Raw genomic sequence first — 15,555 nt, 5'->3', positions numbered from 1 at the left:
TTAAGTAGATGGAGCATGAAGATTATGACCGAAAGGGGAAAAGGAAGATGAACGAGCAAAGAGACAAGGATCCACCTCGCCGTGGTTGAGGGAGGTCAATAGCAGTAGGCAGTAGTGCAGCTCCAAGGGGACTTGGTGATAGGGGGAGGCGCATGCAATACATTAAAGGTGAGGAGAGGCGGGAGATGACAGGTTGTACCACTGATGTCATTTCTGACACCCCACAACATCTCTCTGAGTTTGATGGTAGATACATGAGAGATTTTGAGGGTGAGATCATCATGAGACCTCCAGATGACTCCCGCCAACATGCAGTTGTCAACTATTCCAAAAGTTGGAAGCTGGTGGAAGAGGCAAGGGGGATCAATCCCTATGTAGTGCGCAAGGATTTGAGCATTGATTATAGATTCTAGAATGAGTTTTATTCCAACTTTTATGCCACTGCCATTCTTGCATCCAAGAAAACTAAGATCATCAAGATGCAATATATTGATTGGGATGAGATGCAAGAGAAGGAGGAGCCTGAGTTTGACAAGGTGATCAAGATTTGTGACAGGTTCTAGCTTTTAGACATCATGGGTTTCTAGTATAACTAGAATGAGGAGGTCCTTGCATAGTTTCATGCCACATACTTCTATGACTAGACCTTTGATGAGACTCACTAGATGACTGATGGTCGGCACTACCGAGTCAATTTTATCACTTTCAGTCGGATTCTTGGCTTTGGGGAGGAGCACAGAGGTTACACTTACATTCATGATGAGCCTCGAGCTAAGATCCATGACATTAGTTACATGTGGAGAGATAGAAGAATTGTAGATGGCAATAGGAGTGGTCTACACAGCTTCTATTACATCCTCAACAACCTCATCAGGAACACCATCAATCCAAAGGATGGAGCAACCTCAGATATTAATGGGTATGTGAGAAATGTGTTGGCTAGATTTGCTCCACATGGGGACAGGTTCAATGTCCCTAGATTCATGTGGATTGAGTTGAGATTTACAGTGGAGGATGGGAGGAGGGGGCTGCCCTATGCCCCTTACCTCATGTTCATGATTGAGAGGGTCACTGGATTTTATTTTCCGAAGGATGGGATGCACACCGTCTACAAAATTGAGAAGACCCAGCCAGCTATAGCTACTCAAGGAGCAGGGAGCTCTCATGCTCATGTAGATATCTCTAAGTCTTCCCGCTCTAGGTTTCACAGAGGAGGCAAGATGAAGAAGTTAGGCAAGTGGTTGAAGGCAATCTTCGGCAAGTGCACCTATGTAGCTGACAGAGCGTATGAGACACATCTTGAGCAGCATCAGCAGTGTGGATAGGACCTTCCACCACTTCCTCCTATTCCACCTCCTCCACAGTATGACCTTCCAAGTCTCTTTGACACAGATTCAGATGATGAGGATAATGATGATGAGGAGGAGGAGCAGGGACGAGCAGCAGATTGGGATGAGACCCTAGAGGGATACCATCAAAGACAGGAGCTGAGATGTTCCACTCATTCTAGTCGCTACACCGCCACTACTCACCATCAGGGCCATGCACGTATTGTCTCTGACGACGATGATGGTGATGGTGGTGCCAGGACTACTGTAGGAGGTGATGATATTGATTGGACGAACATCCAGAGAGATGACGAGTAGGTGTTGATCTTTCTTCTTTTCTTCTCTTTTTGGTGCTCTATGCCAAAGGGGGAGAAAATTAGAGGGGTCAACAGCAAATTTTTGATGCCATGGTCAGCAGCTGCGCTTCATGTCCTATTCGATGAGTGTTAGTCTTCGCTAAGTGGAAAGTTTGAGAGTCGCTCAAAACTCTAAATTATGAAATAATGCTACTATTTGACTTTTTATGTGGGATATGGACATATATTAATCTATGTTGTCGCTTGTAATACAATTGTGCTAGAATGTATATCTTTATATGTATCACATGTTGTGTGGTGTCTGTTCTGATCTGTGTTGTTACAACAAGTGCGGCTATGCCGCACCCAGCTGCAACAATAAACTATGTTGTGCATAAACTATCATTTGCATCATGTTTTACATACCTGACATAGTATGCAGCACCCCACAGGAGCAAGGATATAGGGGGAGCCCCATCACTTTCACTAAAATATGAATCTTGGCTTCTTATGACAATTTAAGAATTCAATTCTCTATTCACATACTGAGGGGAAGGCTCTACACCCATGGCTCGAAAGTCTCAGTATTTATTTCATATCTTTTGTAAGCTCTAATTGGGCTATCATCAATCACCAAAAGGGGGAGATTGAAAGTGCAATCAAGCCTTAATTGTGGGTTTTGGTGATAATGACCACGCAATTAGAGAACTAATGAGATTTATCGAGATGACAAGCAGGGAATTTATATTCGAGGATGCTACACCGAATGGAGGAGCCCCCAATTACAAATATAGATGGGTTCAAACTCAAAAGAGGTTTAAGATTCTTTTATATCTTGAATTTGAGTATAAGAAAAGTCGTACTATAAAGGAGGACATAATACTTAAGCTAATATGTGCTATCAAGTACTCTAACAACCACAAGCATCCTTATATTCACAGCCAAGATAGTCTACACTTCACTTTTACCCTTGTTGTCTTGCGTGGTGCGAGCTTCGACTCGCCCGACCCCTTGGGTGCGAGCTCCGGTTCGCCTGACCCTCTGGTCACGACCTCGTCTCACCCGACCCCAAGGTCGCGGGCTCCGGCTCGCCCGACCCTTTGGTCGCGGGCTCCGTCTCGCCCGACCCCAAGGTCATGGGCTCTGGCTCGTCCGACCCTTTGGTCGCGGCCTCATCTCGCCCGACCTTTTGGGTGCAGTGTCCATTGTGGGCTGGTGGTATATATACCTTTTCCTTTCCTCACCAACGGCTATCTATGCTTTAAAGTGACCATTGGGGGCTGGGGGTATATATATACCTTTCTCCTTCCTTCTCAACGGTAAGGAACCAACCTGCTCTCTTCTTCCTCACTTTAGCATGCCCAAAACAGAGTAGGAGCTCTCTTTCTCACTTCATTGTTGACCTAAAGCCCCCAAGCAAATACATTGATTTCCCCATCAATCCTTGAGAAAAAAGGATCCATAACTTGATTAGAGAGCAACTCCATTGATTTCTAAACTCTAAAGAGCACTTGGTTTACGTCTTAGCCGGCGGTTGTGTTTGTTACTCTTGGAGCTTGGCTCCTAGCCGGCTAGAGCGTCGTTCGTGGAGCTTGCCAAATTGTGTGGCAGCCCCGGGAGGTTTGTAACCACCTCTTGCAGCAAATAAAATCACCCCTCATCTCAAGAGTTCACTCTCTTGACTTGAGAACGAGGTAGGATTGTAAATCCCTAAGCCTTAGTGATATACCTCAACAACGTGGACTTAGGCAAGCTTTGGTGGCGAGCTGAACTACGGGATAAATCCTTCTGTCATCTTGTGCTTGTGTTGCTACACTTGTGTTCTTGTTGTTGTTGAGGTGATTTCTGGAATTGAGGTTGATCTACTTGTGTGTGGTGTTCCCACCACTTTCAGCTGTCGATATGTGATCTACCACCTTGCAGGAAGCTAAGAAATGTACCCTATCTAAATTTCGTTGGGTAGATTTTGAACTGTGAACTAATCTCTCCTACAGGTGCGGCAGTGCCGCGCTCACAGAGCGGCAGTGCCGTGGGTGAATTTGATTTTGGTTTAAGTTGAATTTTTACATGCCTATTCATCCCCTCTTGGCGTACCAGAGATTCTTCACCACCAGATCATAGGATGCACCATAGAGACTTGGTCAATAGATCACTAAGTCTAACTTGGCCCACTAGATTATCCCCTGAGGTCACTAAGTTAAACTTGTTTTGCTATATATAGTTACTTTGGTATTTTCTTCTTATATTTTTGTTATGTTGTTGGTTTGTTTAAAGCTTCTAAAACTTGTTTCTTGAAATTTATACATTTATTTGAGATCCTCGTATCCTAATTTGTCTCTAAGATTCTTTTGGAATCTTTTTAGTCTATTGTATATTTACCATAGGCTATCTAGAGTTAACTAGACTATTATTCAACTAAAAGTTCTATTCAAAATTTAAGAAAACCATGAACATGGTAATGGAGCAACATGGATTCCGAACCGCCCCTTGCCACCAAGGGAACTAGGGAACAGTTTGGACCTACCAGAAAATATAGGCCGGGTTTAAGACCCTGAATTTGCACTTAGGAGTTTTTTTATCTAAATGAGAATGCAGAACACAAGTTGTTGTGTAGCTAGCTGAAGGAAGTGAAGAGTAAAAACAAGTTGGTAGGCTGCTACTATTTCTTTGGGAGAGTTTACAATTTGATATATATGGTGCAAAGTGCAAACACACAAGGCATTTGCACTAACAGCTTCTTGTAAAAAATCATCATTGCTTTTTTTTTGAACAATTTCGAATATCTACATAAAAATCTTTGACGTCACTAAAATTCTATAATGGTTGAGACTGTTAATTTCATAATATGATCATGTCTTAGGATTTATTTGCTGCGGGAAGTGACACAAGCTCTAGCACAGTGGAATGGGCAATGACGGAGTTGCTTCAAAATCCAGTGTCAATGTCTAAAGTTTGCAATGAGCTTGCAGGAATTATTGGCTCAGGAAGAAATATTGAAGAATCACAAATTGGCCAGTTGCCGTATCTTCAAGCTGTGATTAAAGAAAGTTTTCGACTCCATCCTCCTGCTCCATTTTTAATTGTTACCACGTCAAGCTGAGACGGCAACAAAAGTAACAGGTTACACAATACCTAAAGATGCTCGTGTACTGATAAATATATGGGGAATGGGTCGAGATGCAAATATATGGTCTGAACCAGAGAAGTTCGTGCCCGAAAGATTTTTGGCAAAGACGGTCGATTTCAAAGGTGGAGACTTTGGCCTCATCCCGTTTGGTGCAGGACGTCGGATTTGCCCTGGCATGCCATTGGCTATTAGGATGGTGCATCTGGTGCTTGGATCACTGTTAAATCATTTCAAATGGAAGCTTCCAGCTGATGTTGAAAGAAATGGAGTTGACATGGCAGAAAAATTTGGGGTGACACTAATCAAGGCTGTGCAACCAATAGGTCGGCACGAGTGTATTTCAATCTCTTTTTTTTTGGCGAATAACTGTATTTTGTACCTTTTTATTGTGCAATAATGTATTAAGCACATCAAACAATAATGAGACGCACCAACCATCAGCTGCATGTATTAATCCTGAACATAAACAGGGTTTATCAGATACATTATTTTCACTATGTATTCAGACATATTTGTATACGTAAGAGCATAGCAAAAGCTACATATATTTAGAAAATTCAAAACGTCATGTAATTTAGAATGAAGACAGTAACATTTATGATAAAAAATAAGTATCATTATATTGATTATAAAGTCCATTTTTTATAAAAAAAATAATTAAATATACAAATATTAATATATTTTCCTACAAACTCGGACAAACTTAAAAATATTTGACTTATTCAAAATCTGGGATTGTCTTTTTTTTTGGGTGGGGGGGGGGGGGGGGGGGGGGAGGGGGGGAGAGGAAGTACATATAATGTATAGGTCGAGGTCAAGGACATTTAAATCAATGGTAAATTTTATGAGGTTTTCTTTCAATTGTTTTTTCTATTACTATATCATCAACGTGGCATGTACGATGCCTAGTATACAGTATGCTAGAGTTCCTACTTGCTACGCCAGTTCTATTCTATAAATAAATAAATAAATCTATTTTCCTGGAGCCGCCGTTGCAATTCAACGAAGTGGTCACTGGTCAAAGGCGGTGACTAAGCCGCCATGTTTGGCACTAGCACTGTAGCAGCCACAAGGTAGGCATATCCCGTTTGGGTATTCGCACCCCTGCGCACACAGCGGCGGCGATCGAGTCAAACAAACATAACACGGCACCACACCACACCACTTCCTCGCATCACCCGTGCGCCCCGTGCCAGATCCAAATTGCCAACAAATTCAGTATTCAATTTGTCAACGTGGCGGGTATGCATGTGCAGTGATGCACCCACCCACTCCTTGTTGTCATCTATTCATCTCGTCTTGTTGTCATCTATTCATCTCGTTAGATACGAATACGACCCATAGCAGAGCTTAGCAATTATGGTGATGGGCGGTGCGCTGTTCCCATGGCTGGCATGGTTGCTCCTCTCCCTCGTCGGCATCTACCTCCTCGGCCATCTCATGCACGGCCGTCGTCGCCGTGGTCTACCGCCGGGACCCCACCCACTGCCCGTCATCGGCAGCCTCCACCTCCTCGGTAACCAGCCGCACCGCTCCCTCGCCAGGCTCGCCAAGGTCCACGGCCCGCTCATGTCCCTCCGCCTGGGCGCGGTGACCACGGTGGTGGCCTCCTCCCCGGCCGCCGCTCGGGAGATCCTGCAGCGGCACGACGCCGTCTTCAGCAACAGGTCCGTGCCGGACGCGCCCGGCGCGCACGCCAAGAACTCGTCGGTCTGGCTGCCCAACGCGCCGCGCTGGCGCGCGCTGCGGAAGATCATGGGCGCCGAGCTGTTCGCGCCGCACAGGCTGGACGCGCTCCAGCACCTCCGGCGCGACAAGGTGCAGGAGCTCGTGGACCACGTCGGGCGGCTGGCGCGCAAGGGGGAGGCCGTGATTGTCGGCCGCGTCGCGTTCACCACCAGCCTGAACCTCGTCGCGCGCACCATCTTCTCCCGCGACCTCACCAGCCTCGACGACGACGGCGAGTCCAGGGAGTTCCAGGAGGTGGTGACGGACATCATGGAGGCCGTGGGCAGCCCCAACGTGTCCGACTTCTTCCCGGCGCTCGCGCCCGCCGACCTGCAGGGCTGGCGCCGGCGGTTGGCAGGGCTGTTCGCGCGGCTGCACCGGATCTTCGATGAGGAGATCGACGGGAGGCTGCGTGTCCGCGAGGCTGGCGAGCCCAAGAAGAACGACTTCCTCGACCTGCTGCTGGACGCCGCCGAGGACGACGACAACACGGCGGGGTTGGATCGCGACACACTCCGTTCACTCTTTACGGTAAGCCGCAGAGACTTGCATGGGGAGCAAGTTTGCATGTTTGGTCAGCCGGATTTTCTGAATTTCTTTGAAAGCTCCGCGACTTTAATGTTGCTGCATTTCCACGAAAGAGACAAAGGAACGTCTCTTTTATAGTACTGTACAAACGTGCTGCCAAACAATACAATTGCACAGTTCCAAAAAAGTTTTCCCAAAAGTTTTCCGCGACTTTAATGTTGCTGCATTTCCACGAAAGAGACAAAGGAACGTCTCTTTTAATGTTGCTGAATTCATTGTTTATAAAAAATGGTCAAACTTTAAATCATTTAACTTAGCACTATCTTATTTTGTTTTTGTTTTTAGATACACAAAAATAACGGAGTTACACATGCAAAAAATAAATCTAGTTTTATCTTTAACCAACAAACCAAAGTGTGTGCCTGTTTGGCCAACCGTGTTTTCTGAATCTCGGTCGTCTAAACTCCAAAGTGTCCTAAAAGTATACTCTCTTCATTCTAAAGTATAAAACGTTTTTGACATTTATGAATACATAGTTTTTATTATATATAGACATAAACATATGTTTAGGTGCGTAGCAACAAGTTATAAGTCTATTAAAATCAAAACGTCGATGGAAGAATTTTGAAACTTGCTGCATTGAACGAAGGAGTATAGGGATGTTTTCAGACAGCTCTATCGTGACACAAAACGTATGATATTTTGATTTTGGTCAAGTTCTCGGAAGAAGTTGGTCTGTCGGTCCATGTTCGATCGAGTTGAATAGGGATGCCAGCTTCCGTTCCAATCCATATCCAGCTGGCGAGTGGGCACGAACCGACGAAGTACATGTGAGCGACATGGATTGGAAAACAATCTGAGTAGTTTGTCTTTTTCTTCTACGCAAACTTTTTTTTTGTCAGTCCCAGCCGTGCCGCTATATTATACCTTATCGATAAATGAGGCATACAAAAAAAAAATGAATGAACGTTTGACGTCCCACCTTCCTGCCTTACCTTTCATTACTCGCTCTGTTCGTTTCTCTTATAATCCGTCTTTTTCAGTTTATTTTTTCAGTCGAAACAATGTTTTCTCTCACAATAAATCAGTCGAAACAGTGTTTCAGCTTGTTTTTTCAGCGAAGCGAATGGAGCTTCTTAGCGAATTAATATCTTTATAAAAAAAGATGCAATTTTTCATCATTTTAAAAATAAGTCTAGATAACTACTAGTATATAAATTTAGATTTTTGCTTTATCATTTAGTACTGATTAAATTTTTTTGGGTCGTTCCATTCTGAATGTTATTACAAACACCAACCTTCATTCCTTCCTACTTTTCTAATTATTAGTACGTTTTCTAATAACTGTTGTGACTATTGCATTTCTTAATAGTTCACAGAACCATCTATTTCCCTTTAAATAGTTCCTCAATATTTCTTAATTATTATACTCATGCAAGTCCATTATCTATTGCACCGATTGGTCAAAAACACATGACGTTTTGGATGTGACATGGTGTCCAATGTGTATTTAGTGCCACTATTCTCTTTTGTAATATATATAAACAACATTATAAAATCTTATTAAGACAAATATACACATTTCCAAACAAAAAAAAAACTTGATCCGCGGTGGCTACACAGCATCTGGGTATTCCAGCTTAAGAAGAGATCTTCTCACGTAGATCGAGAAAACCTCCGAACCCATGCCCCACCCTTACACAGCGGCACCGTAGCTCCATGAGATGAACCGGCCACATACCTGTGCTTTGAGAGTAGGACAGACGAGAGAGTCCCCCTCCCCCGGCCAACCGACCGTTCCCACACATTTCCAAATATATATCTATATAACAAAATCAAATATGTTCAATTTTTGTAGTATATCAAGCATGCATATATTATAACATAATAGAATGTCAAAAAACCACACATTTCTTGTAGTGCAATTTGAACCTATATATAATGTTTCAGCTGTAAGGCTGTACAGAACAATGGGTTTTAAGAATTTCATAGAAATGTATGGCCCTATTGTTTAGTGTATAAAAAATATCCATTCTTGTGCCATTAACATCCCTAGTTCGTTAAAGAAAAAAATAACATCTTGTTTATGTTTTAGGATTTGTTTTCTGCTGGGAGTGACACAAGCTCCAGCACAGTGGAATGGGCAATGACGGAGTTGCTTCGAAGCCCAACTTCAATGGCTAAGGTCTGCGATGAGCTTGCTACCGTCATTGGCCCAAGAAAAAGCATCCAAGAATCTGATATTGGCCGGTTGCCCTACCTTCAAGCCGTGGTAAAAGAAACTTTCAGACTACATCCTCCTGCTCCACTGTTGCTACCACGGCATGCTCAGGCCGACGTAAAAATCATGGGGTACACGATCCCAAAAGGCTCTCGTGTGTTCGTAAATGTGTGGGCAATGGGTCGAGACGAAGAGACGTGGCCTGAACCTGAGAAGTTTCTGCCCGAGAGGTTTCTGGGCAAGACGGTCGATCTTAGAGGCGGGGACTTTGATCTCATCCCGTTCGGCGGAGGACGCCGGATCTGCCCTGGAATGCCGTTGGCGATCAGGATGGTGCATCTGCTTCTTGCGTCGCTGTTGAATCAGTTTACATGGAGGCTTCCAGTTGAGGTTGAGAGAAATGGAGTTGACATGGCTGAGAATTTTGGCTTGACATTGACCAAGGCTGTGCCTCTTTGTGCCATAGCTACTAGAATTTGATGAGTCACAAAGCCATTCTCTGTTGGAAACAACTGTTTTATGGTTATTGGTTCCTCTGTTGGTCGATGTATCAATATATGTTGGATTTTGGTTTTTGTTTTCTTCTGTGTGCTGATGCTGGCTGGTATAGCCTTGGTACCCTTTGTGAATATGTAATCTTCTGGTTAGCTCTCTGCTAACCTTTTTTTTTTTGCGAATAAAGCTCTCTGCTAACCTTTGGTGTAACTTTGTCTCCTTTTTTATTATTTAACAATAGCGCTGGGGAGCAGAGCTCCACGGTTTCTCTGCTAACGTTCACTGTTTCTTCTACACAAAAAAGAAGAAAAAAGAAACAGACTCTGTCATGTCGGTTCGTTCAAAGAAAAATTAAGGACTACCATACCCTGCTGTGCATCTGGGCCGCGCCCGTTTCTCTTTGTGGGCTAGTAGACGCGGACGTCTAATTTTTTCGGAGATGCTAGCATCCGAAGGTGGGGACGTACGCCCGCGCGTGCGAGCCCATTTTCCTGCACCAAGCTTGTCGCACTGGCTCGCGTGCCAACGCGGGCCCGGTCACCCTAATGTCTCCCGCGCCGCCAGACCACAGGTGAGGACCGTCTGGCCGCTCGGCGGCATCCCAGCAGCTGCACCAGGCGGTTGCGGCAAGTAGGTCCAACTCAACGTGTGCAACATCCGATCTACTATTACAATATTCAGATAAAATAATTACAATATACGTCCGTGAAATAGCTGAAACACTTGCAACATACATCTGAAACACTTGCAAAACACCAAAAAACTTAAACACGAGTGTAGCCATTGCAAAATCCAGATGAAAACACTTGCAATATGAAAACACTTGAAACATTTAGATCTACTTTTGCAACATCCAGATGAAACGTTTGCAACATACGTCTGAAATAGATGAAACATTTAGGATATACATTTGAAACATATATGTATAGCCATTGCAATATGTGCAACGTCTTGATTTACTTTTGTAACATCGATATAAAACACTTGCAATATATCTCTGAAACATCTGAAACACTTGAAACATACACTTATAACATGCGCGTTCAGCGTACACTTATAACATGCGCGGTCAGCGTAATGTCACCTTGCTGCCTGGATGAGGAGGCTCATCGTTGCGGAGCTCGACGCCAGCGCGGAGGTCGGCGACGACGCATAGAGCTGGCAACGACGCAGAGGTCGGCGATGCATGGAGCTCGCGGCGGCGCGGAGGTCCGCGCGGGCATCACGCTGGTGGATGGAGCGCAGTCACGGCAGGAGGCACGACTCCGGGTGGGGGCTTGCGGTGGCGTGGAGGTCAGCGGCGGCGCGGTCTAGGGCGGGCATCTTGCCAATGGGCAGAGCGCAGCCGTGGCTGGAGGCGCGTCTCCGGGCATGGGGCTCGGGGTGGGCGGCACGGGGTGGCCCGTGCGGCACGGAGCTTGGCCAGGGTGGGACGTCCATCTGTCCGGACGCCCCCAAAGCATTTCCGTTAATTTTTTAAGTCGCAACGGTCCGGTCAGATTTTTTTCCCATTCCGTGCCCCGCCTATTTGCCTACTACTATACCCCACTTGCATATTCTCTCGGGAGTCCGCACCCTGTGGCCTACTCTGTATGCGCGCGCACACACAGAGACACTCGCGAGTCACAACTCACAAGGCACATCAACATCACATGTGCTCCATGCCACCGAATAAACAAATTGTCAGCGCGGTGGGTATATGTAAACAAGGCAACAAGCATCGGTCGCTTGGGCTTAGACTGTCTCCAACCAACACAACCCAAACACAATACCTATTCAACAATATAGATCGTCTACAGTAAAAATGTCACGGACGCAGATCTCACCTTCTCCAACCGGATACCCATTCAATCATTCATTCAAGTGAAGCAGCCAGCACTTTCCACTGTGACTCCGTGAGCTGCCTGCCCCCGCTGCACTGCACACTCCCTGCACACCCGCACCAGCTCAGCAATCATGGCTCGTCTAGGCCTACTCCTCCTCGCTGCGGGCGTTCCTGGCCGGAGCTGGCGCGCGCCGCGCTGTCGGTGAGCGCGGACCGCGCGCGTGCCGCGTCCGCGTATGTGGGCCGCCTGTGCGGTGGATCCGGCGCCGGCGCGAAGGGCGCGAAGAAGGGGTCTGGGTAGCGGCCGGCGATGGCGGCGGGCCCCGTGCACGACTTCCTGGAGAATCTGGCGGACAGCGTGGGCCACCTCCGAGACTCGGCGCAGGAGATCCAGGCCAACCACGGCGGCGCGGACTAGCGAGATCCAGGCCAGCCCCGGCAGCGCGGACCGGCGAGCAGGGGCGAGTGCGGACCGGTGAGCAGGGGCAACCTCCACCGACGGTGCGGACGCAACCTCCCCGCGCGGAGCTTCCAGCCACGTGATCGCTTGCTCATAAACGATTGTAAATTTCCAGCCGGGAACAGTGTTTTTCTCTCACACCAAACCAGCTAGCAGTAAATAATCCACGATACGATACGGCCTCCCGAACAGGCTGCAGGTGCAGGCGCACCTCGCCGTCGTCGTTCGCTACAGTTTTGCGTCATGGAGACTGAGGATGCTTTTTTGCCTCCCCTCTCCTGGTACGCAAAATGCCTGCTTGGTTTGCGTCTGCTGTTGGAGCGTATTCTTCGAACGCAAATCACTGTACATTACGCATTTTGTGTTTGGGTCGCTCTTTGCCTCATCCGCTGGAGATAGTCTTAGCCATGGCTGTGCTGTTTCCATGGCTTGCATGGCAGCTGCTTGTCTCCCTCGTCGGCGCCCACCTCCTCGCGCACGACCGTCGTCGTGGTCTACCGCCGGGACCGCACCCACTGCCCGTCATCGGCAGCCTCCACCTGCTCGGCGACCAGCCGCACCGCTCCTTCGCCAGGCTCGCCAAGATCCACGGCCCGCTCATGTCCCTCCGCCTGGGCGCGGTGACCACGGTGGTGGCCTCCTCCTCGGCCGTCGCCCGGGAGTTCATGCAGAGGCACGACGCCGTCTTAAGCAAAGGACCATCCCAGACGCTCTAGGCGACCATGCCAAGAACTCCATGATCTGGCTGCCCAGCAACCCGTGCTGGCGCGCGCTGCGGAAGATCATGGCCACCGAGCTGTTCGCGCCGCACAAGCTGGACGCGCTCCAGCACCTCCGGCGGGAGAAGGTGCAGGAGCTCGTGGACCACGTCTGGCGGCTGGCGCGCGGGGGGCAGGCCGTGAACGTCGGCCGCGTGGCGTTCGTCACCAGCCTGAACCTCTTGTCGCGTACCATGTTCTCACGCGATCTGACGAGCCTCGACGACGACGACGGCGCGTCCAGGGAGTTCCAGGAAGTGGCGGACATCATGGAGGCCGTGGGTAGTCCGAACGTCTCCGACTTCTTCCCGCCGCTCGCGGCCGCCGACCTGCAGGGCTGGCGGCGGCGTTTGGCAAAGCTGTTCGCGCAGCAGCCTTCGATGAAGAGATCGACGGGAGGCTGCGTAGCCGCGAGGCTGGTGAGCCCAAGAAGAACGACTTCCTCGACCTGCTGCTCGACGCCGCGGAGGACGACGACAACACGGCGAAGCTGGATCGCGACACACTCCGTTCACTCTTCACGGTAAACCGTAGACATCAAAGACTTTTAATTAAGTAAATAAATATATAATCATTGGGAAAGCTCGTGTGTTTTTGTCTCTCATGGCACGTGGTTTTCTGACCATCCGATCGGTAGGTCTGTCCGTCGTTGACCGTCTAATCCACACCGATTTAGCTATGTGTGTTTTTTCTTGTTCTTGTCGTTGACAAGCTGTCCCACATGTCTGCTCTCATTTCATTTCCTCTCGTCTCCCCATGACAGTAGTGACTACTAGGGCCTGTTCGGTTAGCAGGAAATCACTATCCGGAAAAAAAAAACAGCTAGAACAACTAGTTTAATTTGTACTAATCAAGTAAACCTAGAATTATTCCTTGCCTCGAGTCAGCTAACCGAACCGGCCCTTAGGGTTTCTTTGATTCTGCTCCCTATAACTTGTTCTTCGTTGATTCCTGCTCTCCCTTCTTTGATCTGCTTGCTTTATTACCTGTTTTATTAGGTTTGCATTTTCAGGCAGTAATGTGGCATTGTTTTTATGATTGATTCGTCGTAATTCTTGAGTGATTCATAACGAGTGTGCATAGTTTGCCCCCAGATCTGATTATACAATTGGATTGTGTTTTGGTTTGCGTACTACAGGCTTCGGATGTTCTTTGGTGATTTGGCCAATTCGGGGCTTGAATATATGGTGATTCCCCCCCCCCCCCCCCCCCCCGAGGGCAGCTAGCCAACGGATTTGATTTTTATATTTCACTTTCATTCGTTGGTGATTAGGTAACTTGTTGTGTTTTGGTGATGATATATGATAATTTTTTATCAATGCCCCCCCCCATTCACACCCACCACCCACCAGTTTGTAGCGTGTCGTGTTTAGGGGTTGTGACTATGGTTTGCTTCCTAGTTAGCCTTTTATTATTTAGGGTTTCTTCAAGAGCTATGACTACAGTTTAGACCCAATCCACGGTTAGCAGCTTATTGTGTTTTGGGTCCATTACAAGGATTTTGATGATCTCTTGTCTCCTGGTTTGGTAGCTTGTTGTCTTTGTCGCCGTAATAGTTATGACCATGTTTTGCCCTTTAGTTGATAGCTTGTTGTGTTCTAGGGTCCCTATGAGGGATGTCATCAAACTTGAAATTTGGTATCGGAATCATACGTAATGATCTCTAAGCTATAAACCACGCATATAAAGTGTAGGTTTCGCAAAAAAAAAAGGGTTGTAGAGCCCCATAAATATTGGTTCGATCTTAAAGGTACATGACGTGACAATGAATTAAAGAATTTCATAGAATTGCATGCATTTCTTGTTTAGCATGTAAAATATCAAATGATTTTATCATCAACATTTTTTCCTCTATATTTTTAGGATTTGTTTTCTGCTGGGAGTGACACAAGTTCTAGCACAGTGGAATGGGCAATGGCGGAGTTGCTTCAAAACCCAACTTCAATGGTTAAAGCTTGCGATGAGCTTGCTACAGTTATTGGCTCAAGAAGAAACATCGAAGAATCTGATATTGGTCGGTTGCCCTATCTTCAAGCTGTGGTAAAAGAAACTTTTAGACTACATCCTTCTGTCCCATTGCTACCACAACGTGCTCCGATCGATACAAAAATAATGGGGTACACGTAATTGTTTTCTGCTTGGAGTGACACAAGTCCCAAAAGTGATGGCTAGTAAATGTAGTTCCGAGGTCAGTGATGATGCTGTTTGGGAGACCGAATCTATGGATGATATCTTCGAAGAGCTCGACTGCTTTCTTTACAGTAGCCGAGACGAGCGGTTTATACTCAATCCACTTGGAGAACTTATCAATGGCGACGTATACGTACCGGAAGCCACCTGGCGCTTGGCTTCCGTCATGAAGTTATCCCTTTGGGTCCTGGCCTCTTGCACCAGCACATCAAACTGTGCATCAGCTTTATGATGGTAGCCAGCAAGCGTTACAATGTTCCATCATACAAGGAAATTACTTTAACAGTAACTCTGACCAAGAGATATTCACCTTTCAGCTCCTCAGCCAGTTTGTCTGCTCGGTCTAACTCCTTCACCTTCTCCTGTCGGAGTCGTTCGACGGCTTGATGTAGTTGGCCGAGCTCCACGTCTTGCTCTACAAGCACAACAGTTATCACAAAAAATATGGCTGTTCAGCAATACAAAGTACATTCGCCGATATACCGTACCCGTTTTCTGTTCGGATACACTTCTGAGCTGTTCGGATTTCTGTTCCAACTGTTTGGAGGCATCCCTCAGTTGTTCGGAGATAGTGGTCAGCTGTTCGGACTTGCTCCGCA

At 46.9% G+C, this 15,555-nt stretch overlaps 1 protein-coding gene and 2 pseudogenes across 1 annotated transcript; all 3 read left to right on the top strand.

Annotated features, from left to right (window-relative positions):
- LOC136536533 (geraniol 8-hydroxylase-like) overlaps positions 1-5,172 on the top strand; it is a 171,043-nt pseudogene extending 165,871 nt beyond the window's left edge.
- A 770-nt stretch (positions 5,173-5,942) lies between these two features.
- LOC136523794 (geraniol 8-hydroxylase-like) lies at positions 5,943-9,926 on the top strand. The gene is made up of 2 exons (XM_066517357.1): positions 5,943-7,010; positions 9,103-9,926. The coding sequence occupies exons 1-2, from the start codon at positions 6,111-6,113 to the stop codon at positions 9,706-9,708; spliced, it is 1,506 nt and encodes a 501-aa protein (XP_066373454.1). The 5' UTR covers positions 5,943-6,110; the 3' UTR covers positions 9,709-9,926.
- A 2,489-nt stretch (positions 9,927-12,415) lies between these two features.
- LOC136538769 (geraniol 8-hydroxylase-like) lies at positions 12,416-14,767 on the top strand (annotated as a pseudogene).
- The last annotated feature ends 788 nt before the right edge of the window (positions 14,768-15,555 follow it).

This window comes from Miscanthus floridulus, chromosome 2 (assembly GCF_019320115.1).
Source record: "Miscanthus floridulus cultivar M001 chromosome 2, ASM1932011v1, whole genome shotgun sequence".
In the NCBI taxonomy this organism is placed as follows: domain Eukaryota; kingdom Viridiplantae; phylum Streptophyta; class Magnoliopsida; order Poales; family Poaceae; genus Miscanthus; species Miscanthus floridulus.
This window is presented reverse-complemented; position numbering and strand designations above follow the sequence as displayed.

Bases quoted from the DNA above. Each gene is read 5' to 3' on its own strand.
- LOC136523794 (XM_066517357.1), top strand. From the start codon at position 6,111: ATGGTGATGGGCGGTGCGCTGTTCCCATGGCTGGCATGGTTGCTCCTC. The intron at 7,011-9,102 runs GTAAGCCGCAGA...TTTATGTTTTAG, and splicing joins CACTCCGTTCACTCTTTACG to GATTTGTTTTCTGCTGGGAG.